The 26,680-nt window shown below is 40.7% G+C and overlaps 2 protein-coding genes across 4 annotated transcripts; both read right to left on the bottom strand.

Annotated features, from left to right (window-relative positions):
• Positions 1-1,106: 1,106 nt before the first annotated feature.
• znf652 (zinc finger protein 652) lies at positions 1,107-21,887 on the bottom strand. 3 transcript variants are annotated; one of them, XM_028600237.1, is made up of 7 exons: positions 21,740-21,887; positions 21,546-21,636; positions 15,022-16,555; positions 13,152-13,299; positions 12,683-12,798; positions 6,681-6,825; positions 1,107-4,519 (listed from the first exon to the last, which is right to left on the bottom strand). In XM_028600237.1, the coding sequence occupies exons 3-7, from the start codon at positions 16,039-16,041 to the stop codon at positions 3,897-3,899; spliced, it is 2,052 nt and encodes a 683-aa protein (XP_028456038.1). In that variant the 5' UTR covers positions 16,042-16,555; positions 21,546-21,636; positions 21,740-21,887; the 3' UTR covers positions 1,107-3,896. The 3 variants fall into 3 exon arrangements, with proteins under 3 accessions (XP_028456038.1, XP_028456036.1, XP_028456039.1); XM_028600235.1 differs by having other exon boundaries at positions 21,546-21,887; XM_028600238.1 differs by lacking the exon at positions 21,546-21,636.
• Positions 21,888-22,666: 779 nt separating this feature from the next.
• phb (prohibitin) lies at positions 22,667-26,383 on the bottom strand. Its single transcript, XM_028599555.1, has 7 exons — positions 26,282-26,383; positions 25,645-25,742; positions 24,661-24,822; positions 24,198-24,340; positions 23,959-24,075; positions 23,770-23,865; positions 22,667-23,619 (listed from the first exon to the last, which is right to left on the bottom strand). Exons 2-7 carry the CDS (start codon positions 25,727-25,729, stop codon positions 23,407-23,409), a joined length of 816 nt encoding a protein of 271 aa, XP_028455356.1. The 5' UTR covers positions 25,730-25,742; positions 26,282-26,383; the 3' UTR covers positions 22,667-23,406.
• Between the last annotated feature and the right edge of the window lie 297 nt (positions 26,384-26,680).

The raw sequence follows: 26,680 nt of genomic DNA, 5'->3' as shown, positions 1-26,680 counted from the left end.
TTCAGAGCAGCGAATGCACGCCTGAAAAAAACACGGCGTGAAGCCCTCCTCTCTTTATCTGCCTGCTGACAGACGCAGCCCCCTCCCTCCCCAACACCACAAGGCATAATGACTAACAGCTGGGGTGGCTGACTATTTTCAAACCCAAATGGGAATGGAGATGTACAGACGGTGTGTTATTATCTCCTCTGCTTGTGAAGTGAGCCTCGGTACCTGACCACCCACTCACCATCAGTGAGTCACTTACGCTTTTCTCTACCCATCGGCCCGCTCAGTATCTTATGGGATTATGTGACTCATTGGTGCGCCACTTAAAACCACATACGGTGATGGAGGGCACACTGCATTTTAGGAGTCATTTTAGCAGAAGTAAATGTCTTAATGTGCCCTTAGAGGAGGTGCACTGTTAATGGCTGAATAAAGCTAAAGTTGGAACAAAGGATATCCAGGGAAGGACATTCTTCGCACAATCCTGTTTTCAATCCGATGTTTAATTTGTATAAAGACACTTTCTCCAAATTAAACTGCTCATCTGAGGGATGATATAGTCACATCGGAGGGGGGGGAAGCAAGAAGTCAGCTGCAGGGTCATGTGCAGCCAGCAGAGCATACGTTTGGTTACAGGCCGAACACCAAATGGACTGTTTTTATATAGCGCTTTTCTAGTCGTAACGACTACTCAAAGCGCTTTTACATAGCACAGGAACTATTCACCATTCACACACATTCATACGCTGTGGCCGAGACTGTCGTACAAGGTTTATCATCAGATAAACATTCACACTCATTTACACTCCAAGGAGACTCAGGGTTCAGTGTCAGGGATCAAACCACCAACCTTCCAATTGGCAGGCGACCACCACTGAGCCACAGCCACACAGAACCCTAAAATAGTAAAATAACAGCCCTAAAGCAACTCTAGTCTGTGCAGTTGCAACAGTCCGCTGGAAATGTAGGCTTTTCAGCAAAGTTTAGTACTTAGCTTCCGATCAGGAACATGTTGTGCACAATTCTTATTTTTCTACATTTCAGGTTTAAATACTTCTCCTTGTTCACAGTAAACTCACAGCATTTGAGGATAAAAAGAGGCGAGAGAATAGTGATAATCATGGCTACTTGTTTTTACTTCTCAAAGTTAGCAGTCAGTTAAATGTACATTATCAAAAAAGGCCCAACGTTTTCCACTTCTCCTCAATCTCCAGATAACATACAAAAAAGGACAAACCAGGACATTATAAAGCTGCACATTTTGTACCAGATACAATAATAAAATACGCAATGCTACATTAAGTGGTTAAAAATACAAAGGGAAAAAAGTATATTGATTTTTTAAAACATCTTTAAAGAATATACAATGTTATTTTTTTCTCAACTAGCTAAGAATTTTAGTAGAAAGTGCATTCTATATAACAAAGAAAGGAGGAGGAGAATCATTCGGCAAACTGAAAGACAAACCAGGACATTGCAGAGACAAAAACTCCATTAACAAAACAGGACAGAAGAAAGTATGTAAGACATAGCTTGGAGGGGCTAGTGTAAAGGCGCCAAAGCAGGAGGAACATCACTTTTCACTTTGAGAAGAGAAAAAGTGTATTTCTTTGAAAAAAATAGGAAATAAAATGTTTGCGCATACTAAAAGGACATGTTATTCAATTGCTATGGTCCCTTCCCCACTAACCGCCTCCACCCGGGATTCTCCTCCTTTCCTTGCCTAAAAACATCCACTCAAAATTATCACCTCCACCCTTTCCAATGCAGCCACAACTGCACTCTGTTCCACAATGCATTGTCAGTCCCTCCCTTCCCTGCGCCTCACCCACGCAGCAGTAAAGTGCAGAGAATACACACAAATGAAAAGGCTTAAAAAAATAAAATAAAAACAGGACAAAGATCCATACTGCAAAAATGCTGAAGCACAGCAGTGAACCGGAGGGGACAGGATGCTAAGCAAATAATGCAGCCATCTTAGGACCCACAGTAATGGCAGGATGATTGCAGGTCTCAAATCACAAAAGGGGCATCCTAAACTACTGAGCTTAACCACTTCAGACAGAATACCATTGAGTGGTAGAAAGAGGATCATGTTAAATTTACTGCTATTGTCCATCTCAGGTATCCCCAATACACATATTGGGGCACAATTTGTAAAAGCAGCTTTTGGTAGAAGAGCACTGGGGACAACCAGACAGACTTGCACGCGCACACACACACACACACACACACACACACACACACGGGCTAACAACCACGCAGCTCAAATTCATGCCAAATACTTGCCAACTCTTTATGCTAATTTTAAACAAATAACATTCACACCATCGGCTATTACATTAGCAAATGTAATTTCTTATGCTGACTTAATCACATGTATGCTTATCTATACAAGAATTCCAAGTATTAGAAGTTGTATGACCACTGCCTTTTATCCTGACATTTCCTATCATCTGCCAACAACAGTATATCTACACTGCAGAACCATTCATTAGCTTAAAAGAGAGCAAATTATCAGAGAACATAAAAAAAAAACATATGACTCAGCCATCATTTTGCGTAGGCAACATTCAACAGGTTTAGACACACGTTTGCCTGTGTGGATCAAAGTATATCAGTACGATGAAAGTCAAAAAACAAACCTTTACATTACAATGACCCACACCAAACCGTGGAATATAGGCGGAGGGGAATATGCATAATTGCCTGTTAAGATCTGTGATGAAAAAGGTCCCAGGTGTGTATACTGTGTGTGTCAAATGGCCTTTCACATGGTAACCCGTATCATTTCAACAGCAGCGAAGGAAGTGGGGTAAATCCTGATGGGGCCATGTGTCTGGCCCCTCACAGTGGCAGTATTTGACAGTCATCTGTTATCTAAAAGCATCTGTTGACCAACAGTACTGAAAGCTGAGGTTGCACGGATTACAGTAAGTAAATCAGTGGCCATACGGTCTTTGTGTTTTGAGTGTGTGCTTGAGTAAGTGTGAGGGTGCATGTCATGCATAATTTGAGTTTCTTGACCACAAAATATCTAGTCAGACCTCAAATCCATTGTAGAAAAGCCAGGCTGACACATTATTTTGTAATATTACACTTCTGAAAATCAAATGGAAAAGCAAAATTAAGAATTATTGTATGTACTGGAATGGAAAGCACCATTTAACCATGATGTGAATCTAAGACTAGATTCAACTAACCATTTACAAAACCTGTTTTTCAATGTCCCCTACAAAAATTCCTCCCCCCCTCCCCTTCTTACTGTAACCTATGGCACTGCATCTTGCACTCTTGTTGTTTCCCATCTGACAGAAAGCCTTGGCCTTAGGACAGAGAAAGGCTCAGGTAGAACCGGTTACAATTTTCAAAAAACATTTCTGTGGGATGAGGCTCTATAGTACAACTAGGGGGACAGTTTGAGTATTGCTGTGGGGAGGAACGGCAAAGAGTCCTGATCAATGTGCAACCATAAGTCAACTTGACACAAAGAGGAAAGTTCAATGACACTGATCTTTGAAGCCCAGGTAATGCATACGTCGACCTCCATCAGCAGCTTTTGATGACAATGAGATACTTTACACCCATCAATGTACAGATAGAGAACTCGCAGAGAAATCACTTTGTAGATTTCTTAAGAAAATGTTCAAGAAAAAAATTCTAGAGGCTGTAAAATCTTTGTCAGTTGACCAGGGTTTTTAAGTAGGGGTTCTACTTAAATACTGTGTGCACTGAGGGCATACATGTCTGAGTCACATACAAAAAGGTGCGTATGTGTAGCTGGAGTTATCTAAATCTGGTTGAGAGGGGCACCCTTTCATCAGGGGCCCAGGAAACAGAGACTAAAGCAGGACTATGAGAAGAGGAGGAACAAGGCGCGGTTTGGTGTGGGCCTGCAGAGCTAGAGTTCAGTGGTGCTGTGGGGCTCCAGGGCCCTTGTCAGGGGGAGCCATGTGGTGCAGGTAGCTGCTGTCTTCGTGCCCACAGTGGTTTAAGGGCTCACTCTTGAAAAGGGCCGGGGGTGGGGGCAAGTGGGAGACTGGGGGCACAGCCAGGTGGTGGTGGGGGTGAGGTGGGACATGTTGGGGTGTATTTGAGAGGTGTTGCTGGGTTGTCGGGGGGTGGGGATGATGGTGAGATGGATTTGAATGGAGCTGTACGTGGGAAAATGTGTGTCCCACAGGGCCTCTTGGAGGCATGGGCCCCCCTGTCGGGTTGAGGCCCAGGGGTGCTGATGTGGTGGCCGTGGTGGCAGCTGAGGGACTGGGACCAGAAATGGAGGAAGAGGAGGAGAAGGTGTTGGCAAAGATGCGGACAGGCACAGGTGGGCCGCTGGTCTGCAGGACCACAGGGCTGGTGACCCGGAAACACTTCTCTTTGTGTGCTTTGAGCATGTTGGAGAAGCGGAAGCGCTGGCCGCACACCTCGCAGGGATAGGGCTTCTCCCCAGTGTGGGTACGGCGGTGGCGCTTCATGTTGGGCCGGCTGGTGAAGCTCTTCCCGCAGATCTCACAAATGAAAGGCTTCTCTCCTGCACAGATTCAGAAAATAAAAGACTGATGAGCGTGGAAGACAGACTATATCAATTAACAAAAAGATTGGAGCTACAAAGAGAAAATAATATGATGCATCAGAGTCAAATCCTTTGTAATCAAATGTGATGGTTGCATAATAAAAAAAAAATAATCAACTTATTAAAGCTCTCCAAAAAACAAAGTTAACTTTGTTTTTTTTCCCCCTTCAACCATTTCTCTCTACTGAGAGCGACAGCTCTCTTATAAATATGCTAATAAGTTGGCATCTTGAATTGAGGGTCTTTGCTGTCAACCCACCCACTCCGCAGGAAGCCATTACAATTCCCACGTTGAGGAGAAGAGATGTGAAAGTGAATAACAGCAGCTCCGTTGAAATGCGGCTCTCATTAACCTCCCTCCATGGAGCTACTGAATGTGCCTGCTACCACCCACACAGTCATCTACAGTATTAACATGCTGCTGAAGGGCTCTCTAAATACCGTACACTGGCATGTTATGTGCAAAGCTCTTCCAAACCAATTGAATATTAAAAAAAAAAGGTGACAGCTAATGTGCTAGTCATCTGAAACTGTTACATTACACTCACAAGAAATCATGAAAAATGTGAGCAGTGAACTCAACTTTGGGAGTTTGTGTTTAACATGTGTGGCGCCTATTACAGGGCGGGACTGGGTGTGTCTCCTCCTGCAGGAGGCTAAATTGGTTGGTAGCGGCAGGGAGAGGATAGGGCAGCGTAATTACACATCACAAATAGAACCGTGAGGTTCAATGTAGAGCAGTGTACACCCACGACAGGCACGGCTGGAGAAAAACGGTGAAAGACCAACAGGCTGCACTACTCAGTTTGGTCTTAGAAATAGCACTGCAGCAGGGACAGAACACCAGAGGGCTGTAATACAGCATGTGTCTGGGTAGTCATTATAAGCCCCAATTTATGCAAGGCTCTTGTTTGATGTAGAACATCCCTCTCATTACAAAAACTGGGCGATGTCTCCCTGCTCTTACCACCATAATGTTCATCTTGGAAACATCCCATGTTTTTCCCTTTTTAGAGAGTATATGGTGACCGGCTGGCTGTCTGAGCCCAGGAACATTGTTGTTGGGCAACGTTTTTTATCTTAAAACATTTCTGAAGGTTAGAGTGTCTGTATTTAGCTTTGCAACAGGCAGAATAAAAACATATCTGATAACAATTTCTAAAATGTTTCAAAGCAAAGCAGACAAAAGATTTAAATATGACCACTTTGTACGAAACAATTTTTGCAGGCACTGCCACAACAGCTGAGTCATTTTGTTGGCTATGTAATTTACTAAAGCACGACTGTGTGATATTTAAATACGGTACTGTAAATGCTGGAAAGGAAATGCAGGCATTGAAGGAAAGACTGATGCCAGAAAGGCGAGACGGTTATTTTTCTGTTTTAGCCAGCGTATAAATCAAACACTGTGTAAAAAAAAATTCTTACGCCCCATCTGTTATCACACTTATTTTAGACTGGAAAGTTGGCTGCATAACTTATGCGTTTATAACAATACAATGAAATCAATTATCAAATCCTTATACAGTATCTATACTAGTGACAGCCAGGGCTTGCGTGTACTGGAGTCTCCACCCTGATAGTTTCTGGGCCATTGGAAACTACAATCTCTGGAACAGAACGTCTTATTGGGCAGGAACACTAACCTAGGAACTAAATTCAAAAATAAGATATTTCAGTCACCACATCGATCAGGGTCATAGTTTCCCACAAAGCTTCCCAGTTTCTGCAGTCAATAATGGCTTTAAAACTAGAAGTAGGTTCATGCAGTCAAAAAGCTGGTTACATTAGTTTCCTACAAAAAATTCCTTGGATCAAAAAGGGTAAAACCACAGGCCCTAAGGACACTGGGACAACTGGCAATGGGTGCGCAAACTTGGCATTTTTTTTTTTTTTAAAAAAAAAAAAAAAAAAAGATGATTATTTTGGGCATTTCAGGCCTTTATTTCCAACAAGACAGCTAAAACTTGAAAAGGGAGAGAGAGGGGGAACGACATGCAGCAAAGGGCCGCAGGACGGCGCCGAACCCGCGACCCCTGTGTCGAGGACTAAGCCTCTCCATATGGGCACGCGCTCCACCAGGTGAGCTACCCTGGCGCCCAAACTTGTCATTTCTCACCTGTGTGCGTTTTCATGTGCTCATCAAAATACTGTTTCATGTTGAAGTCTTTGCCACACCACTGGCACATGAACTGCTTGTGTCCGATGTGAATGCTCATGTGGGAGCGCAGCTGGTACTTGTATTGGAACCGCTCGTCACAGTTCTACAGCAGAGACAAAAGAAGCATCACATAACACAATACATCTTGTCAAAAAAACTCTGAATTAGGGTAATGACACTTTTCTTTATAACTTGCTAACTTGTTGAAAATGGTTTAAACCTTAAGGGTTTCCTTTGACAAGTTTAAATTGATTATGAAGGATAACAGATTGACTCAATATTATGTATAATGCTCCTTTTGAGCATTAAAAAACAAGAAAAAAAAGTTATGTGATCTTCTTAACAGATACACTGCTTTCATGTAGCAGTTGTAAAGGGACTACTTTTACTCTTTACATGCACACAAGAAACCAGGTTAGTCCCGTTAAGGCCCAGACGGCCGACCCTTGGAAGAAAAGGCAGTTGGGCTGATCAGTCTCCCCGAGTTGGTCAAAAAAGTGCCTCAGAACACACCAAAGCGACAAGACGTAATATGTCTCCATAACAGCAGGCGGTGCTAATCTGTATTGTTGCCCAAAAATGAAAACCGGCATCTAATTGGACGAAAGCGTCACGTGGGTCTGGTTTCTCAAATCTAAAATCTATAATGGTTTTCAGAAACACGGGAAACGAGTTTCTGAAAACATTTTAAGCGAGAAATAGACCATGCAGTTACTGAATCCGTCTTCATTTCAGATCAACAATTTCTCATTTATATGTACAGGACATTTAAGAAATTGGGGTTACTGCAGTAAGCCAACAATAACCAAATTATTTGGGTACATAGCCACACTGCATATTTGCATTATAAGGCTTTCTTGGTCAGGTCTTTTCCTAACGTAAAATATTTATAATCTCAATGGCACCACCTGGCTAAATAAATGTCTGTGGGGGAAAAAAATAAAAAATAAATCTGGCAGGTTCCATTCGGTAAGACCACTAAGAGAATGGCCTATAAATTACATACACCCTTAATAAGCATGTGACATGTTAAAGTGCAGGAGGACTTCAAACATTTAATTAGAGCAACTCCACCCATACACACATGTTCTCTGTGTGCCGTCCATTCAAGTGGTTGGACATTAAAAGGCCTCGGGTGGGAGTAAACCACCCCATCTGTCAACTTCCTCTGAATTCACAAGTGAGGGCAGGGATAAGATAATCAACTCTACCTAACCCTGTTGAGCAAATAAGCTCGAAAATCTTGACTTACAATGTGACGAAATGTATTCATAAGTCTTCAGTTAAAGCCCTGAACACTTAGTTCTACGTCATGTTCTAGTTAATTAGTAAACACTGTATGTGTAGTTTGCTAATATTTGACATGGTTTGACTTCTCTGTATAACTCAGATGATATAACCGTGCAATGAATGTTCAAAATACCCATTCTGAAAGCCAACAACTGAATATAACGGACCATATTTGGTTGGTCACAAACCACATGGCACAGCTGCTCCTCTGCTCAAACTAATGAGTGAAAACTACCTTGAGGCTTCTTTTGGTGGCACACAAGGGCAAATTCATCAAAACCGTAACCTTCAGTGACTCCACACAAACAGCCAACCACTCTTTGAGTACTGAATTCAGCCCAAAATAAATACATTACAAAAGGAAACAGATTATGATATTATACTATAGGTGTGTGCGTTTGTGACAAAATATTTAGTGCATACCATCACTACAGGATGCCAATGTCAAGTAAGTAAGTAAGTAAGTAAAATTAATTTGTATAGCACATTTCACAGATAAAAATCACAAAGTGCTTCACAACAAATGGGTGGATACACAACATTTATACATTGCAGTACATAATCGGAAAATAAACAGAAATACACTTAAGACACAATAAAACCGACCTAATCACCCTATGGTCTATTGAAACGCCTCTTTAAAAAGAAGAGTTTTCAACTGCGTTTTAAAATTTGTCACTGAATCCAAGCAGCGTACGGAAGGAGGCAAAGAGTTCCACAGCCTTGGTGCCACAGCTTGAAACGAACGGTCCCCTCTAGTTTTAAAATGTGTACGGGGGGCAACTAAAAATCTCTGATCTCTCTCTCAATATGTTTATATAGGTTTTGACTAGGGATGTCAAAATGAATGCCATAATAACGAGTTAACGCAAATTCCTTTTAACGCCACTAGTTTTTTTGACGCTTGATTCATGACATGCATTCTGTGATTTGGGCCTTCTGCCGCTCCGTAGTTTGGGAAATCAGGAAGCCATGCAGCACTGCTGCACTCACCGGAGATTACTCTCAGTAATGAGTTACGCCGGGGTCACAGCACATTATTTTGACTCACAGTGGGAACTTCGGTCGCTTTGACCGTTATGAAGATAGGGGAGAGGCATTAAGCCGACGCGCGTGCTTAGCACTTTCTGCAAGTAGCCAGAGAGTGGGACATAAAGTCTGCACACTGACCACTGATAGTACACGCAACATGATTGCAGTAGCCAGGCACCCCCCCCGTTCCAGCATATGCCTTGAGTTGCACATAGCCTCCACCGAACCGTCAGTTTCTCTCACTTTATTTTGTATCACCCTGTTTTGATCCCACTGAGTAGAAGGAGATGTTTTTGTGAGCCTTTATTTTCCCACGATGTTAAACACAATTACATTGTTGCATTTAGCTGACCATTGTACGTGTACAATGTGTCTGTTGCTGTAATGCACAAGGTCCATTGTTTTGAGCTGCCTATTTAAAAAAAAAAAAAAAAAAAAGAGAAAAAAAAAAAAAAAGTATAAAGTGAGACACTACATTGAGTTAGTATTAGCAAGTTATGTTACATAGAGGTCAATATGCCCATCTGTTGCTTGATGGACCTGAGTTCACCATATTAGGCTTTCAGCATATATTTTTTGAGCACACAGTACCTTTGAGGTTATTCTAGACATTATTTGTCATTGTTTTGGATTTTGCAATAATAATAAACATTTGCTTAAAGCAAGCATATTTGTCCGCTCCCATGTTGATAAGAGCTTTAAAAACTTTAAAAATAAACATTTATAACTAGGGCTGCACGATTTGAGGAAAATATGCGATAAAGTTGTTGAATATCGCGATAACGATATTATTTGTGATAAATAGATATTGTGTACTTAGTTCTGCTGTTTTCAGTATTCTGCTAAAATACAACAAATTGCTTGTTGAATTAAAAACAAAAAGGAAATCATTTCTAACATACTTTTAGTGAACAAATTGAACATTGAATTGAATATAAAAAGGCACCACTAAAAAAAAAAAGAATGAATGACGGTTACATGTTAAAGTGCATTTTTCTGAGATTATGTTTCAACTAACAAAACAATCTCTGAGTGTCTTTTGCGATATGTTGCAGTCTTCATAATGTTTTTATTGCGCCAGTTCATATCGCGATGATGGTAAAAAAACTAAATATTGTGTAGCCCTATTTAGAACAGATTAACAATATGCGATTAATCGAGAGCCAACTATGGACAATCATGCGATAAATATGTTAGTTGCTTGACAGCCCTAGTTCAGACATTTGGGACAAAAGGTTTTGACAAGGGCTGTCAAAATAAATGCCATATTGTTGACTTAACGCAGCACTAATTTTTTTGAGGCATGAAAAAAAACACGTGTTCTGTGATTTGGGCCTCGTGCCACTCTGTAGTTTGGGTAATCAATAAGCGATTGAACAAAGTGAATTGAATATAAAAGGCCCCACTAAACTAATTATTCAACTGTGGAATGTAGTATTATAGCTATAGGCTGCTTAAAAATGCATGCATGGTTGTGAACGGTCATGGTAAAAATGTCTTATGTTATGTGAATGACCTTTCATGGCAACACATATTTCAACAGCAGAATGTGGAAGGATGATAGGAAAAAAAAGTGACAGAACAAGAAAAACGAGCCCCATACAGCTAAAATCCTCTTGCGTACACCTGTATTTAGTACCATCCACTTGTGACTGGGTGTACTGAGAACAAATAGAGGATATACCTTACAGACAAAGGAGTGAAGCGCTGCTGGGTCTCTTGTATTCAACTACAGGTGCTCTTTGGATATTCTGGGTGCACTGTGTTTATATCATCCTGCAAAGGGCTCATTGCATGAGTGGAAACTGATCTCAATTCCAAAATTTGTAAAGATGCATGTCTCCTTCAAAAATAATCAAAAGGCACTTGTAGGTCTTGTGCAAATATGAATGCCTTTATTTTTTTTTACAAGACCTACGGAGGGCCTTGGATTATTTAGTTTCAACTCCTTTTTCTGTAAGGTATATCCTCTATTTGTTCTCAGTACACCCAGTCACAACCACATGCATTTTTAAGCAGCCTACCACACACACACACACACACACACTTTTTAGGGCTTGTGAGCTGGCCAAAGAATACTAGGCTAACGTTACCTTTTGAGTGGGTGGTGAGCGCGAGATGCCGAAATGGATGCCAATAAGATGCTGAATGGAAAGTTTACTTTTTAAAAGTTGCCAAATGGTTCCATTGACAAGACCAAAGTGATCGGTTTGTTTTGTCATTGTGAACTGATCACAGCACGTCCAGTCTGAAATACCACTTGATGGCCAAGCACACAGCTGATGCAAATTCTCTGCCCCCTCGTCAAAGCCAGGCGACAAAAGGAAGCTGATCCACTTTTCCATGTTGATGAGATCATTAAAATGAGAACTACACTAATCAACTGTGGAATGCTGGTCAGCAGCCTGGTCACACACTGCTGTGGGATGGCATCCCATTCTTCAACCAGCAGTCCTGACCTCAACCCCATTGAACACTGGTGGGATCAGCTTGGGCGTGCTGTTCGTACCAGAGTGACCAACACAACCACTTTGGCCGACTTGCGACAAATGCTGGTTGAAGAATGGGATGCCATCCCACAGCAGTGTGTGACCAGGCTGGTGACCAGCATAAGGAGGAGGTGCCAGGCTGTTGTGGTTGTGTATGGTTCTTCCACACGCTACTGAGGCTAAGGTTTATGAAATTAATAAATTGTTCAATTGCCAATATGTCTTGTTTCTACAAACTTCAATTATCCAATCCACCAAATGAGTCAATAGCAGAATAACCTGTTTGGCATTGGCAGAGAAGATTTGGCTAATGTTTCATGGGCGCAACCCACATACTCTGTGCTGCTGCTCATCCCACAAATGCATGTTCCTTACAAATGGGGTACAATTTGAAAGGGAACTAAACAGGCTTTCCAACAGTATAAGATTTATTGCCAAAAATAATCTACCAAACACTGATTGATTGATTGAGAGATATATATAGAGATAGATAGAGTTAGTTAGTTGTAACTCTAAAAGTATGGGGAACTTCTTAATTAATGTCGGTTCAGTAATTCATATTTTATCTTTTATTTTCTTTCCAGAAGCCATATTTGAGCGCACACACATACAATACATGTATATTCCTTTAAATGTTAAGGGGAAGATTAAAAAAAGAGAAACGGGATCTGTGAATTCTCACAGAATCACAATTCAATCCATATCTCGCTACTCAGTCAGTGAATCTTATTAACCTGGAGTCCCAGTCTTTGTCACAATAATCATATATGTGATGTTTTAGGCCTATTGGCAAATGTAGGCAATGGCATATAAATAGCCTTTTATTCCATGTCCACTGAAGGTTCTCAGCTGGCACTCTAGTAACATTTGTGTGGTCCAGGGAGTTTTGCATTTAAAAAAAAAAAAAAAAAAACTTTTATACTTTAAGTAAATTTCCAAGCCTGCACTTTGTTACTTTTAAAAATAGTTAAATCAGTACTTCTACCAGAGTATTTTTTAACAAAAGTATCTGTACTTCTACTTGAGTACGGGAAGTGAGTACTTTTGCCATCTCTGCTTTAGATGCAAGTGAAACACATTAAAGATATTATTGGGAATTGCAATTAGATCTAAATGAATCAGAACAGGGCCACAATATGTGTATCTTACCTCACAACGGAAGGGCTTCTCTCCAGAATGCTGGAGTGAGTGAACCTTTAAAGACATGCTGCGTTTAAACGATTTTCCACACGTCTCACAGGTAAATGGCATGTCCTTAGTGTGAGCTGGATTTGGGGGGGAAACAATGATGAGACAACTGCATACACCTGATCAGATAATACATCAATGTTTAAATAGGATAAGTGTATATGAATAAGAAAGACTAATCAACAACCAGAGATAACATACTAAATCAGACTTATTTTTACTAAACTGTAGACCGTGTTAACACATCTACATACACACCTCTAAAAGAAAGAAATGGTAAGTGTAACATAACAAAATACACCAAGAAAAAAAATACAATAGATAGATACAATGTTATGGCTTAATCATATTGAACTGAGAGTCACCCCAGTATAAGATATTAGGGTGATAAAAAGGACAAAAGGAACTGTGAAAAAAGGCCCTCACTTACCAACCATGTGCTTACGGACATGAGCCATTGTGTAGAACTTCTTCTCACAAATTTCGCATGAGAACTTCTTTTCTGCATAGCCGTGGACAATCTTAATGTGCTCATGCAGTGACCAGAGTTTCTTAAAAGACTTGTTGCAGGAGACACACTAAAGGACACACAAGGAAAAAAAAACAACAAAAAAACATTAAGATTAGGGATTAATATTTATATATTATGAGCACCAAAACCTGATGGCCATCAGATTGTTCTTATTTGCCCAAACAGTTTCATTATACTCCAGCTCCCTCTGCTGGGGGAAATATCACAATGAGTCTGCTTTCCTGAATTCCCTCTGGAGATCTTCATAAATTACAAAACAATCGACTGCATATGTATTCTATCCCTTTCAAATCGATATTCATTAGAGGCAACTTTGGCAGCAAATACACACAAACAGCTTTACGTCTGTGTGGGTCAATCTGCAGGAGCTTTGCGCTTTTGGAAACTGTACTTGTGCTTTGCAAAACTGTACACATTCTCGACTGGATTCAAGTTTAGACTGACGTGGAAAATTAGACATTCCTGAGCTTTGGCTCAGAGTCTGGGGCTGTCGTCTTGCTAGAAGATGAATCCAGTTGTACTGGCAGTTCTCTTGCAGACTGCAGGGCCTACTGTAGAGAAGCATCCCCACAGCATCATGCTGCCACCAACATATGAAACACCAAAACCCAAGCATTTAATAGGATGACTAGAAAGCTTAATTTTAGGCTCATCATACCAAAGAGACTTTCCCTTTGTTTTCTCACATGCCTTCTAGCAAACACGTGCCGTCATGTGAGCTTTCCACTACCATAAAACTGGCGAGGAACAGGAAAAACAGTTGTGTGTGCATATTGTTTCCCATCTCATTCATGAACCCTGGAGCTCTGTTGGTAGCCTGACTTGTACTTTTATCACACAGACATTCAGTTTTTGGAAGTAAGCCTGTTCAAGACAGATTTACACTGTGCCATGATTTAGTTTTTAACCTATTTTTAAAATAAGTTCACTGTCCTGGGATAACAATTATTGTATCCTACCCTTGTTTTGTTCTTTTCTGATTTGTTTTGGCATGATCCTTCGTCTTCATGATATAGTTTTGAAATGGACTAACCAGCCGTCAGACATTCCAGATACTGTACAGGTGTATGGAACCTTAAAACAATTACTTTTTCCAATTTAATTCAATATAGGTGATCTCCATACAACTTATTATGTAATTCACTTGGCTAAACCAGCGATGGTTTTTGTGTGTCCGAGTAAAACTAACTTTGTTATATTTGCACTTACTTTGATTATTTATTATTTTCCAGGTGGTTGCCAAAGGGGGCAACCAGAGGCCACGAAACTGTTGCCAATTGACTCAATCTGGTTGCCAAGGGCAACTGTTACTGTCGAGCCCTGCTAGGTATATAAAGATGTTATCAAAGAATATGGTAAGACTAGATATCGTCTTAGATTTTGGATATCGTAATATGGCATAAGTGTTGTCTTTTCCTGATTTTAAAGGCTGCATTACAGTAAAGTGATGTCATTTTCTGAACTTACCAGACAGTTGTAACTGTTCTATTATTTGCCTTTACCCACTTAGTCATTATATCTACATTACTGATGATTATTTATCAAAAATCTCATTGTGTAAATATTTTGTGAAAGCACCAATAGTCAACACTACAATATTGTTGCGGTATCGATATCGAGGTATTTGGTCAAAAGTATTTGATTTTCTCCATATCGCCCAGCTCTATGATGAACCCTGGAAATGCACTTTTCGATCATTCACAATAAAATGTTAATTTGCAAGAGAATTAACAGAGATATGATATGAGATGGGAGAAGTTTGCTCTACCTGGATGTTCTTCTCACAGTCAGTCTGCTGGTGTAAGGCCAGCTCACTCTCTAGGACAAACTTTTTGCCACACTTGTCGCAAATTTGCATTCGTCTGTGAGTGACATTCATGTGCTTCTCCAGGTACCAGCGTGTGTTAAAGACTCGGGGGCACTTTTCACACGCCAGCATCTCCTTCTCCTCCACTTCTGCTTTCCCCCCTGTCGTTGTGGTTGTCGAACCGGCAGACGACGGGGCTGACCTGCGCTTGCTCTTTGGAGGCTCCATGCGCTTCCGTCGCCCCCTGGTGGTCATTCCTGCAGTAGCAGTGCTCAGAACGGTTCTGAGGCTTTTCCTCCGAGGCTGGCTGGGAGCTGCTGTACTACTTGCACCACGACGGGCCCTTTTTGACCTTGTTCTTCGACTCTCAATCTCATCTTCGTCGTCGTCGTCTTCCTCCTCTTCGTCGTCGTCGTCCTCATCATCATCATCATCAGGGCTGTCCTCCTCTTCCTCCTCATCGTCGTCGTCGCTGCCAGCTCTCTCAGAGTCCTCTGCTGTGGTTCCAGTTTTGTTGTCCCCCTTGGATACATGAAGTGTTTGGTTGTTCAGATTAACCTCAACAATGATCTGCTCACGCTTGAAGCCCTCATCCTCCTCATCCTCATCTTCCTCATCGTCATCTTCAGTGTCTTCAGATGAGCCGTTGTTGCCAGCCTGGGACCCCTGCGTCCCCACTTCCTGCCCGGTTCCTCCCTCTCTGAAATACTGCTGATGTTGTTGTGGAGTCACATGTTGAGTGGGCAACTGACCAATGTTCTGATCTCCAATGGATGTCTTGGCTGTCATTTTATTGTCCACTAACACAGAATATGGCTTACCACCAACCTCTCTCTTATAAAGCTTGCCCGTCAGGTCCAGATCTGGGTTAGGGGAGTGAAAATAGGACTGGGACACCGGTGCCCTGCGTCCTTCCTCCTGTGACATCCCGCCAATGCTAGGCACAGAAACTTCTTCTTTGAGGCTCTTGCAGGATTTCATTTAGAGGGAGAAGAAAATGAAGTTGGTGCGAGCACAAGGCAATGGAACAGAGTAACTGCTATGGTGCAAGGCAGACTAGCCTACTCTACAAGGAGGGGCAGGGGACGCCACACCAATCCCCCACCCTCCTTCTACTGAAGAGACAGGAAGGAGGGGATGAGGCGACAAATCGTCAACCTGATTCAAAAAGAGCATCCATGCTGTCCAAGGTAGAACATGCAGTAGCAAAGACATACAATCTGTTCCAAGTTTTGTTCCATATGCTTAAAAATCAGACCGCAAAATCAAAGGCTCAGTTTCTTCGATGCTAAACATTTGAAGTTAAATTCCTCTCTCCAGTTTGTATGTGAGGTGTAGGCAGATCCCAGATTCAGTTTCTCTGAAGGCTGCTGCTCTGCAGGACGCCAGTGTCTTCAAACTGCAGAGCAGGACAAGACGAGCTGAATGCCAGACATGGAGGAGCTGCTGTAAGGACTTCAGTGTATTGCTTGAAGATCCACTTACAGTGCATTACCTAGGAGATAAGACAGAAGAAAGATAGGTGTAGATGAGGTTAGAAAAGGTGCTCTTCCACTGTCAATACAGAGACTGTGAACTGAAACTACAACCATAATGTCAACTTTTCAACACCGAGTGCTACATTTGCCCACAAATGTTTCAGTGTTGTGTGTAGGAGTCAAAACCACAGCCTTCACAAATGAATGTGAGTGGATTCAAGTTCAAAAGCTGACTCTAAATACTAGAAATATAAATATACAACTGAAACACCTCACTATTTAAAAAAATAAATGCTGAGATGGTTTGCTTTCTAGAGTGACACACCGTAATGTATCTTGTTAATTTAAGAACATATTCACAACAATATCTTCTTCAAGACAGTCTTCATTTAATTCACAAAAGTTTTAAGTACAATCATAAGACATAATGCATATACATGAAAAAGGACACCCTAGTAGGCTATTTGAAGCTTGTGTTTAGGGGCCCAGACACTAGCAAATAATACACATAAATACTATCATATTGTTTGGATAAAAAGGAAACATGTATTATTCAATATAATTTACAACCTACAAGAAGAAGAAACCCTAACTACCCTAACACTACTTAAGTGGTCCCAAGACATGTAATCAGACTAAGCATTGGTTAAATAGATAAAAATGCAAAACACATGAACCTATAACAAGTGAGAATAACAGTAGAAATAAAATCAAAGGGTTTCAGCATCACTTGTTTAGAAATCCCCAGCAGTTAAGAGCAGCTTGAAAATGAGAATCCCATTAAGGGCCAGATATAAAGTGTACTGCTTTTATGTCATGGGGAAAAGTCAAATATCTTTGACTGTATTATTGCAGGTCTCATATAGGCTTCTCACTTACAGTTTGGTCGACAAAAATGTCGACCAAACCAAACGTTGTGAGAAGTGACAAAAAGTAGGTTGGCCAAAATGTATTGTGAACCTAAATGTATATAGGGGCCGGATTTGATTTGAGTTTGACACGTGTGGTTTAGAGTATTCAAGCTTCAACCTATTTCAGTAGTAACTGTTGTTTTGGTTTCATTGTTTGGAGCAGAAAAACCTTGAAACACCTGTTAATAGCTCAATATGTATTGCAATAGACTATGACAACATTGAACACTGTACACCACCTACCTACAATAAAAAACAAACGGTAAATTAATTGCACCATTCAAAAATGTAATTCCCTCGAAATTATGTTTTCATATCATCATCATCATCATAAAATGATCTGAGCACTTTGCAAAAACACAAACTCACACCAACTCAATGGCAACTTCACTGATTAAACAACGATGTGTCGATTAGGTTGAAGCAATACACACCAACTTGCGCGCACACACACACACCTCTCATTGACTGTTAGAGGGCATAGAGTAACCACAGCTCAGGCGTTTGTATTGCAGATACAACCACAGGAAACTGTATTTTAACTTTCCATTGAAGCGTATGCACTGCACAGTTTGGAACCTACAGTAATAGTAACATGTTTATGCAAGGTAATGATATGAAAAGTTAGTAGTAAAACAAATACATCCTGCTTTTGAGGGCGTTTGTATGTTCTTTACTTTTGCATACACCTAAACTGGGGTGCTCCTGGCTGACAGTTGGGTGACCTCAAACAACCTCACACCCTACTCGCGTTAATGAGGGTGTACCAGGGCGGTTGGTTCAGTAGTAGAAAACCTCCCGGAGCATGAAGCAAAAACACATTTCCTTTCTTGGAGACGGCAAACTCTCTTCTGCGTCTTCATAAACGTCTTTTGCTTCATTTCTTTTAAAACAAAATGCTCCTCTATTTTCTACAAAGACAACAAAACTAGGCCAAGAGTCAAACATACCACCACTGACCCATTAAGACTACTTTGTTCTGGTCTTTAATTTTTAGTCATGATTAAGATAAAGGGTTTGCAGAAGTGCCAGAAGAACAAAAGAGTGTGAAAAAGAGGGGATCATAATGAGTGTAGAGCAAAGCAGTCACAGCAAATAATACAGGCCTCATTATTTTGACAATAAAAAAGAAATCACAATTATTTATCACAATTGGCAAAAAGTCATATTTTTTTGTTTTTGTTTTTTTACTTCTACTGGGAGTAGTATTTGTCAACTAAAAGTGTTTTCATTTCTGGTGTTTTACTTTTACTACAGCCCTCATAACTACTTTATTACTGAGGGTTCAACACCAACACTAATTCAAACTGAACAGAAGCTGCACTTGCTCAAAGTATATCAGTAATAAAATCAGAATCATTCCAAAAGATGCTTTCTATATCTCAATACGCAATCTTAACTTAAGTTCTGACCAAATTAATTCTCACTTCACTGCTATAATCTCTCTTGGTCAACCTTAAACTGATTTTCTTGTTCCTCCTGTCACCACATCTTATTACTGTCATACAAAAAGCATGCAAGAATGAAGGCAGGCGTAAATGTAACTAAATTATGTTTGTGGTTAAGTTTTTAATTAAGCCAAACATACACAAATCTATGTTCTACGAGTTTTGCAAATACAAGCGAAAGTAATTCATGTAGAATGTGTCTATCAACATATACAGACACACCTGTCTTCCTGTGCACGCTGCCTCTGATCCTTTCTGAGAATTGGACAGCAGCTCCGAGAGCATTAAGACCACAAGGGGAGGGTGAGCCCTGCACTGACAGAACAACTCCACTCACATGGCTGTCTTAGAGACAAAGCCTAATAGATTATCCTGCGTCTGAATGACGGGGAATATTTGCATGAGAAACCACTGCCTGAACATGACTTAGCATGCACCTTGTTCCATTCTCTTTTAAGTACATGGGTGTTTAAAATAAATGTTTATAGGGCTGAAAGAATATACAACAGCTAATGTATTTAATTTGCCATTCGCAATAATAAAAGTGCTAAATTCACTGCTGAAAAGTGTCCAAAATACACCACGCACATTGGCAAATAAACAAACACACAGTGTGGTTATGTAACCCATGTAGAGTAAAATCCTTCCACCGGCTTATCATTATCAATGATGAGTCATTTCAGGGTTTCACTCACAGCGAAATAATGCAGTCCTTTGATGTGGGAATCAAGTAGTGCGCAGACTCCTCAATATCACTGGTAATTAGTCTACACAATCACCTTGTCAGATCGGGAGGTCAAACCTACTGGAATGATGATCATTTGCAACTGTTTTGACATTTTTCTTTTTAGTTTGGACAGCTTTCAAAAGATCTTTGCACTCCGACGTAAAAAGAGAAAAGTACATAAATGAATGTCTCTGACACCCCATTTAAGTAATCCAAAGCATTAGTAATGCTCTGCAAAACTTGCCCAGAAATCAAAGTTTATTCAACAATAACCCATTTATAGCTTTCCCCAACCATGCTTCAGAGACATGATGAGAAACCAAAACCAATCTCATATAGGGTAAGCCACAAAGCCAGTCCTATACCGGATAGATGCTACTGTGGCTTAAGATTTGAATGACACAGGATGGGAGCTTTACTGCAAAGGCACTATACAACATTTACCAACAGCATTAAAATGTGCAAGCGATCCCAAACGCTTGCCTTGTGACAGTAAAGCAGATGAGACTTCTGAAGCAGTCAAAATGTGTCACGTTTACGTTGTCAGTGCTCTTCAAATCCATGGTTCCTCTAACGTCTAGACTTTAATGAGCTTTCCCGTTCGCAGCTTGTAGACGACCGTGTGAAGGTTCACATTCCTCACTCTGTCCAAACTCATAAGACCTTAACCAGCTCACTGTGTGGTGCACTGCAGGGGTGCTCCATGCCTCTCTAAGTATTTGGCCCTCAAGCTCATAATCGGGTCAGAGCATACCTAGTGTTTTTGGTCTGGTATAAATCATCTGAGGTATCATAGAAAAGTGAGAGTATTATCTCAGGCATCTGGTCTCCCATACCAAGTTTCTTGACACTCATCACTGTATAGAGAGAGAGACAATGTCAAGCCTGACAGCATTCCACTGATATTCACAACTGGTATATCTGTATTCTAAATAGGGGAAGATAACATAGGGACATAGAACTTGGATCTTTTGTTTAAAATCTGATTTGAATTGTAAAAAAAAAATACAAATACAAACGGAAGGATTGGGTCTTGCAAGCTTGCTATTTCTGGCGAACAAGGTTACAAAGTGCGAAACCAAATAACGTTACATCATTTTGGGAAGTATGACGAGATAAAGTGCAGCAGCTACTTTCATCTTGCTGAGGGCAACCTTTTTTAAGCTACAAGGCTTTAAGGTAACGTTGCAGTGTGTATGGAGCAAAGAAAGGGTTAAAACAAAAAGGCAACATTATAACACTATGCAGGCCTGGCCAACTTAGGCTACTTAGCTACGTAACGTTAGCCAACGATAGTCCATAGGTACTAACCTGCACACACATGACAAGCTAACTTGGCTACATTAGCTCAAGGTGCAGCCATTAGATATTCTAGTGCAGTTAAAGGTCACTCAACAACAATCATATTACCTTGCACAAGCTGTACCATCTAAAGGCTAGTATTTGCCGACATGCATTAGCTAATAACAGATGCTAGACTTCCACTTTTTTAACCCAAAACCGCCCAGATTGGGGCTAGTTAGCTTAAAGCTAGCATTCACGTCAGATATTTAGCATTAACGTTACGCTTAATTTCGATACTGCACTTTGAAGGGAAAAGTGTGACAGTTATCGGACCCACATCAAGCTAGATGAAAAGCCGATGTCATGCTTTGTTATCACTGTATCTTTCTTGTCTTACAATATGAAAAGCGCCGCTTTCCTAACAAAACCCCGACTGCTGTACTGACAAACCCACTCAACTCGACACTGTCACAAAGTCAGTGCTAGCTGAGCTCACGGACAATTCTCACGGTAGCTCCGGCCACTGGTTACCGGTGACCTACGTGTGCTTTTCCCAGCAGCTGGCATGCTTGTCATACATGTAAGTGCATACGATGAAGTTATATAGCAACATTTTGTTGTCGGTTTGCTGGCTTACCTCCGTCGAGAGCGACCTCCCTCTTGCGTTCGTGCAATCAGAGTTGCACAGATTCAGGGTTGCACGCGCACTTCTCTTGCTCGTTCTCCCTCTACATTGGCGGATGTGCATTTAAAAAGGGAAATGCCAATGATCTTTATGTGCAAATGTGTGGGAGATTATTTGTTGATGTGCGGTATGGGCTGCGGAGATACCTGCGCACCGGTGTCTTCAGCCCAGCTACGTGGCCCGGCCAAGCTCTCGCGCGTACCACCGCCGTCCCGCGCTCATCCTAGGCGTTGAGGCCGCTGTCTGGGCAAGCGCGCGGCAGCGTGTCTGGGTCTGGATTCTTTACGTCTCCCCTCCAAATCAGACACCCGGCGCGCGCGCGCACACGCGCTGAGCTGAATTCCTTGATTGATGAAATAGTAATAAAAAGACCCCGAGGACAGTTTTATCCTGTTAAAGGAGAAATCCTAAAAGTGTAATGATTTTATTCTATTTTTACCATCGACTCCTAATCTTTAATTAATATACCTCTTCAATTTGATGAGTTTGATGTTGGATTTGTAACTAAGTTTTTGTTGTCTGGACACACAAGGCGTTCCCATTTGTCTCCCAGGAAAGTGACCAAATTCAATATTTTATGGAATGTATTATCCTAAAAGGTAAATAACATTAGCGACAATGCCTAGCATAAGGGTTTAAAAATGGATCATCAATATAAAACACATCTAAAATACAGTGATCTCAGCCATACCTTCTTCTAAAATTAATTGTATTTAAGTTAAACTGATATTTCATCTATATACCAGGACATATTGAAAGAGCCCCATCATTAGTTGCATAGAAGTTTAAATTTATTCCCAAGCAGCCAGTTTAAATAAAATCACTTACTTTAAACTTCCACTTTGTCATTAAAGCTACCAATGACAGATTGGAACAATTTTATCTTTTTTGAGACATGATGGAGGAATTAAGGAAGCAACAAGGAACAGTACAACTGACTGCTTATCTTCTACAATATTTATAAATAAAAAAGGGAATGCAATTATGACACACCCTCCTGTGGTGATGATTATAATTACACTCAATACAAAATACTATTCACCTCTGAGGCCTTGAACAACAAGCGTGACCACTGGGAGGTAGAAAGACAATTTTATTGTTGGGTTGAGCCATTTCTGGAACATGGGGCATACACTTTCTCCACACAAACTAAAGACGCAGCAAGGACTGTAAAGAATGAAGGATCATCCCCTGCTATTTGACAGGCACATTCCAATTGATTGGGAGTGGCAATATTATTCATGAAGAAATAATTTGCTAGAAAGCAGATATTTTCCAGAGATTTAATCCTTCTGGCAAATCAAAGCACAAAGAGAATTAAAGTCAAATGAATACACCATCACTAGTCATTTATGTCAGTGAATCAAAAGGAGAGCCTTTCATTACAGATCTGAATATATGTAGTTACACAATTTGAGGAAACGTTCCAGAACATACAACAGATTAATGGCATTCATCATTTACTTTCATCATCTCATCTTTTAAAGGAATTGTGTGCTTTCCACACATGCAGTGCTCTGAAACAATGTAGCAAAGACCAATCTTGAGAATTTACTGCATTGTCAATTTTTTATATATATAGGTTACCCTCCACTTCCTTACACATGGTTGGACTTCATAAATGCATCCATCACAGACCTCTCACTCTGTCTCCCAATATCCTGCTGTTAGCAGAGCCCAGTCCAGAGTTGGTTAGAGAAGGAGTGGGAGAAGTGTGTGAAGTTGAATGTCCTTTATTAAATCCTCCAACCACCCCTTCTGTGGCCCTTATAACAGCTGGTGACAGCGAGAGTGGGCTACACATGAGATGTTATCACTGGGGCAACTGGATCAATGTGCGCTGTCCTGATGGCAGGTAAGTGACATTACGGGAGCGGGAGAGCTGGAAAGCGATGTCCTCAGCTGCCTCCAGCTTACGTAGCTCTACCAGACCATCACCAGCCTCCATCAGGGAGTTGGCGATGAGCAAGGCAGCCTGGGAATCTCCTTCTGCTGAGATGATGGTCGCCTGCTTCGTTTGCTCTGCCTTAAAAGGATAAAAAGATTGTGTGAGCTGCCTTAATTCACATTAACTGTAATAAACCGTACACCGTTTCCCCATGGAGAATTTGTCACGCATTTCTGAATGCACAAGTAGCATAGGGATGACCTGTGTGTTATAAAATAAAACCAATACCTTTTCGACAATGAAACGGGCCCTCTCAGCCTCCTGCTGGGCCACCTGCTTCATCTCAACAGCCTCTGTGAATTCCTTGCCAAAGGTCAAGTGTGTCTGAAGGAACACAATACAATTATTTCTCAAAGTTAATATCCAACTAAAAAGATAACATGGACAATGTTGCAAAATTTGCCAGCAGCTTCATACCAGTGAAACATCATCCAAGATGAGACCAAAGGTGTTGGCTCTCTCTGTGAGGTCCTCACTGACCTGCCGAGACACAAGCTCTCTCTGGGTGATGAGCTCACCAGCATCGAACCGAGCCTGTGGGAAAGAAAAAAAAAAAAAAAAAAAAAAAAAAAGACAGTGGAAGAGTCAGTTTTTTAGCTCTCTTATAACAAGAACGGTCATATGTTTATTTGTAATTACTCTTGACTCATACTCACCACTACAGACTTCAAGACCTCTGTGGTGATGGATGGCAGCACCCTCTCATCATAGTCCTCACCAATACTGGTGAAGATGCGTGGCAGCTGGGTGGTTACCGGCCGGAAGAGGATACGCAATGTGATGTTTACATTCTGCAGATCTGTGGGGGGCAATGATTAAAGTGTAACTCTTACTGCACATATTAGCCTAGAAGTGAAAGTGATAAGTGAATTTTGTGTGCAGTTTAAGTTACATTCTTAGGTCTACAAGCTGTGCAAAAATTACCTAACGTTAACATATAGAATTGCTACATTAGATGTAAGCCTTGCCAGCATATTTTTGTCCTTAATAGCATTTCCAATAGGCTAGTTGTATGATGTAACAGAGAACCCATTCAGACTACTGTGTTTTAAGAGACAGAATGTTCATCAACAAAAAGTGAGGACAACATTACAGCGGTTTAGTAGATAATTGATATACCTTTGCTGCCTGTGATGACAGGCACGTTGCGTGGACGGGAGCGACAATCAAAGATTATAGGTTTCTGAACCCAGGGAATGAGAAAGTGGGTCCCTTCACCAACAACCTCATCTTGCACACCTCTGAACCGGTCAAATATCACAGCCTGGTGCCCTGCATCAACTGTAGAAAGGAGTAAAGTCAGTCTCTCTGCCAAGAGGTTTGTGTACAGCATACAGGTTTTTATATCAGTATAGTTTATAGCTCTACAACTCTCAAATGTTTTGATTTTTTTCTTTAACCAGGGCAGTGTTTTCCTAACCTTTGACATCAAATCATTTGTTTAAAATCATACGAATTATATTGCTGAAGAGCTACACATTATTACATGACTGTTATCGGGTTTATTAGACATATTTTAGGAAATACATTCATCATGCATTTGACAACACACATTCAGCAGTAAGAAACGAATGGCAAATACAAAAGACAAGCTTTAGAGAAATGCTGGTCGTGTTACAACACAATAGAAGTTTCCAGGAAAAAACACACTAGATGAATATTAAAATAATATCAGAATCACACAATCAGACTTTAAAAACCAAAAGGTTAACATTTGCAACATCACTGGTGAAAGGTAAAAGTATTTCTTCAGCTGCGTTTCATTAGACTTAGGAAATTTCAACATGTGCAATGCATTTCTGTATTCTACTTACTGTGAAATTCCTAATTTTTTTTGCAGATTATATGTTGTCAAAGTAGTGAAAATGTTTTCTTGTTTCTTGTGCTTTGTTAATTTGTATGCGTTTTTTACTACACGTATGAATTAATGTGAACAGCTGTAACAAAATAATCACTAAGTTTGATTGCTCAGTTGATTGATTAGAATTCGTGACTGAGTGCTGTAGTGTTCACATCAAGGACATATGAATCACATGAAAGGTCAAAAAATAGGAGTAAATTGGCAAGTTATGAGTTATTAGGGGTCCTATTGACAGCACTCACCATTGAAAAGGGCAGAGTTCACAACACCTCCACCAATGGCGAGGGCCAGCCCCAACTTTCCAATAGACTCGAACAGCTTTGCCATGACAGCAATCTCACTAACAGTGAAAATAAGACAAGAGGTTGATACAATTACTACACATCACCAACATTACTCCTGCGCAGTGTCAAACATTTACGTGTTTGTGACGGTGTTTAAAAAGCCGGTATAAACCCCTTCCATCCAGTACTGGTTGGCCTTGAGAGATGCCAAGGCTGTGGATGTTAGCTAATTTAGCTCACTAGCTAGCATTAGCTTGACAGCTAGCGGTGTATTAAGACAGCTGGCAAGCTAAGCAGAGTAAATCGAGAACTGTATACGATATAAAATATTACTACTTTTTCATCATTTGAGATACATTAAAATTACAAAAATGCTTTTGTCAGTAAAGTCAACCCGGGTGACTTACGTTATGCATGTTATCTATCGCTGATGCAAAAGGGTTGCTCGTGTTCACCTCAACACTTAGCTAGCTATGATATAACGTATTTTATAGATCTAAAAAAAAAAAAGTCTCCAGTTTGCTTTATAATTACTGCTATTCACACATGTGGCTGTACAATTAAGTCACGCACACGCTTGCATATCATAACTCACCTCAGTTTTGCTCAGACGTCTATGACCTCCACCAGACACGACGTGCTTACAACACATGAAATATCTGCTACACAGCGCATGCGCACTGCATATAGCAACGCAGCCTCTGATTGGACAAAAGACAGACCTCTTCTTCTACGGCTTGTTAAGTGAGTGGTATTGAACGTGGCATTACTTCCATACTTCCACCTACTGTTTTTAGAGTCTTGGTAGACCTCAGATGATTCATTCATTCATTCGTCAGTTCTTCAGGTATTGAAAGCATAACCTTATTGTACAGTGTGGCATTCAATTAAACGTTTAATCTCAAAAAGAGAATCCAAATTAAAGAATTGTTTAATCTTGTGTGTCTGTTAGACTGACTACAACCATATTACACACATTCTGTGTTTATGAGGT

The sequence above is a fragment of the Perca flavescens genome, chromosome 15, assembly GCF_004354835.1.
Source record: "Perca flavescens isolate YP-PL-M2 chromosome 15, PFLA_1.0, whole genome shotgun sequence".
Lineage (NCBI taxonomy): Eukaryota > Metazoa > Chordata > Actinopteri > Perciformes > Percidae > Perca > Perca flavescens.
This window is presented reverse-complemented; position numbering and strand designations above follow the sequence as displayed.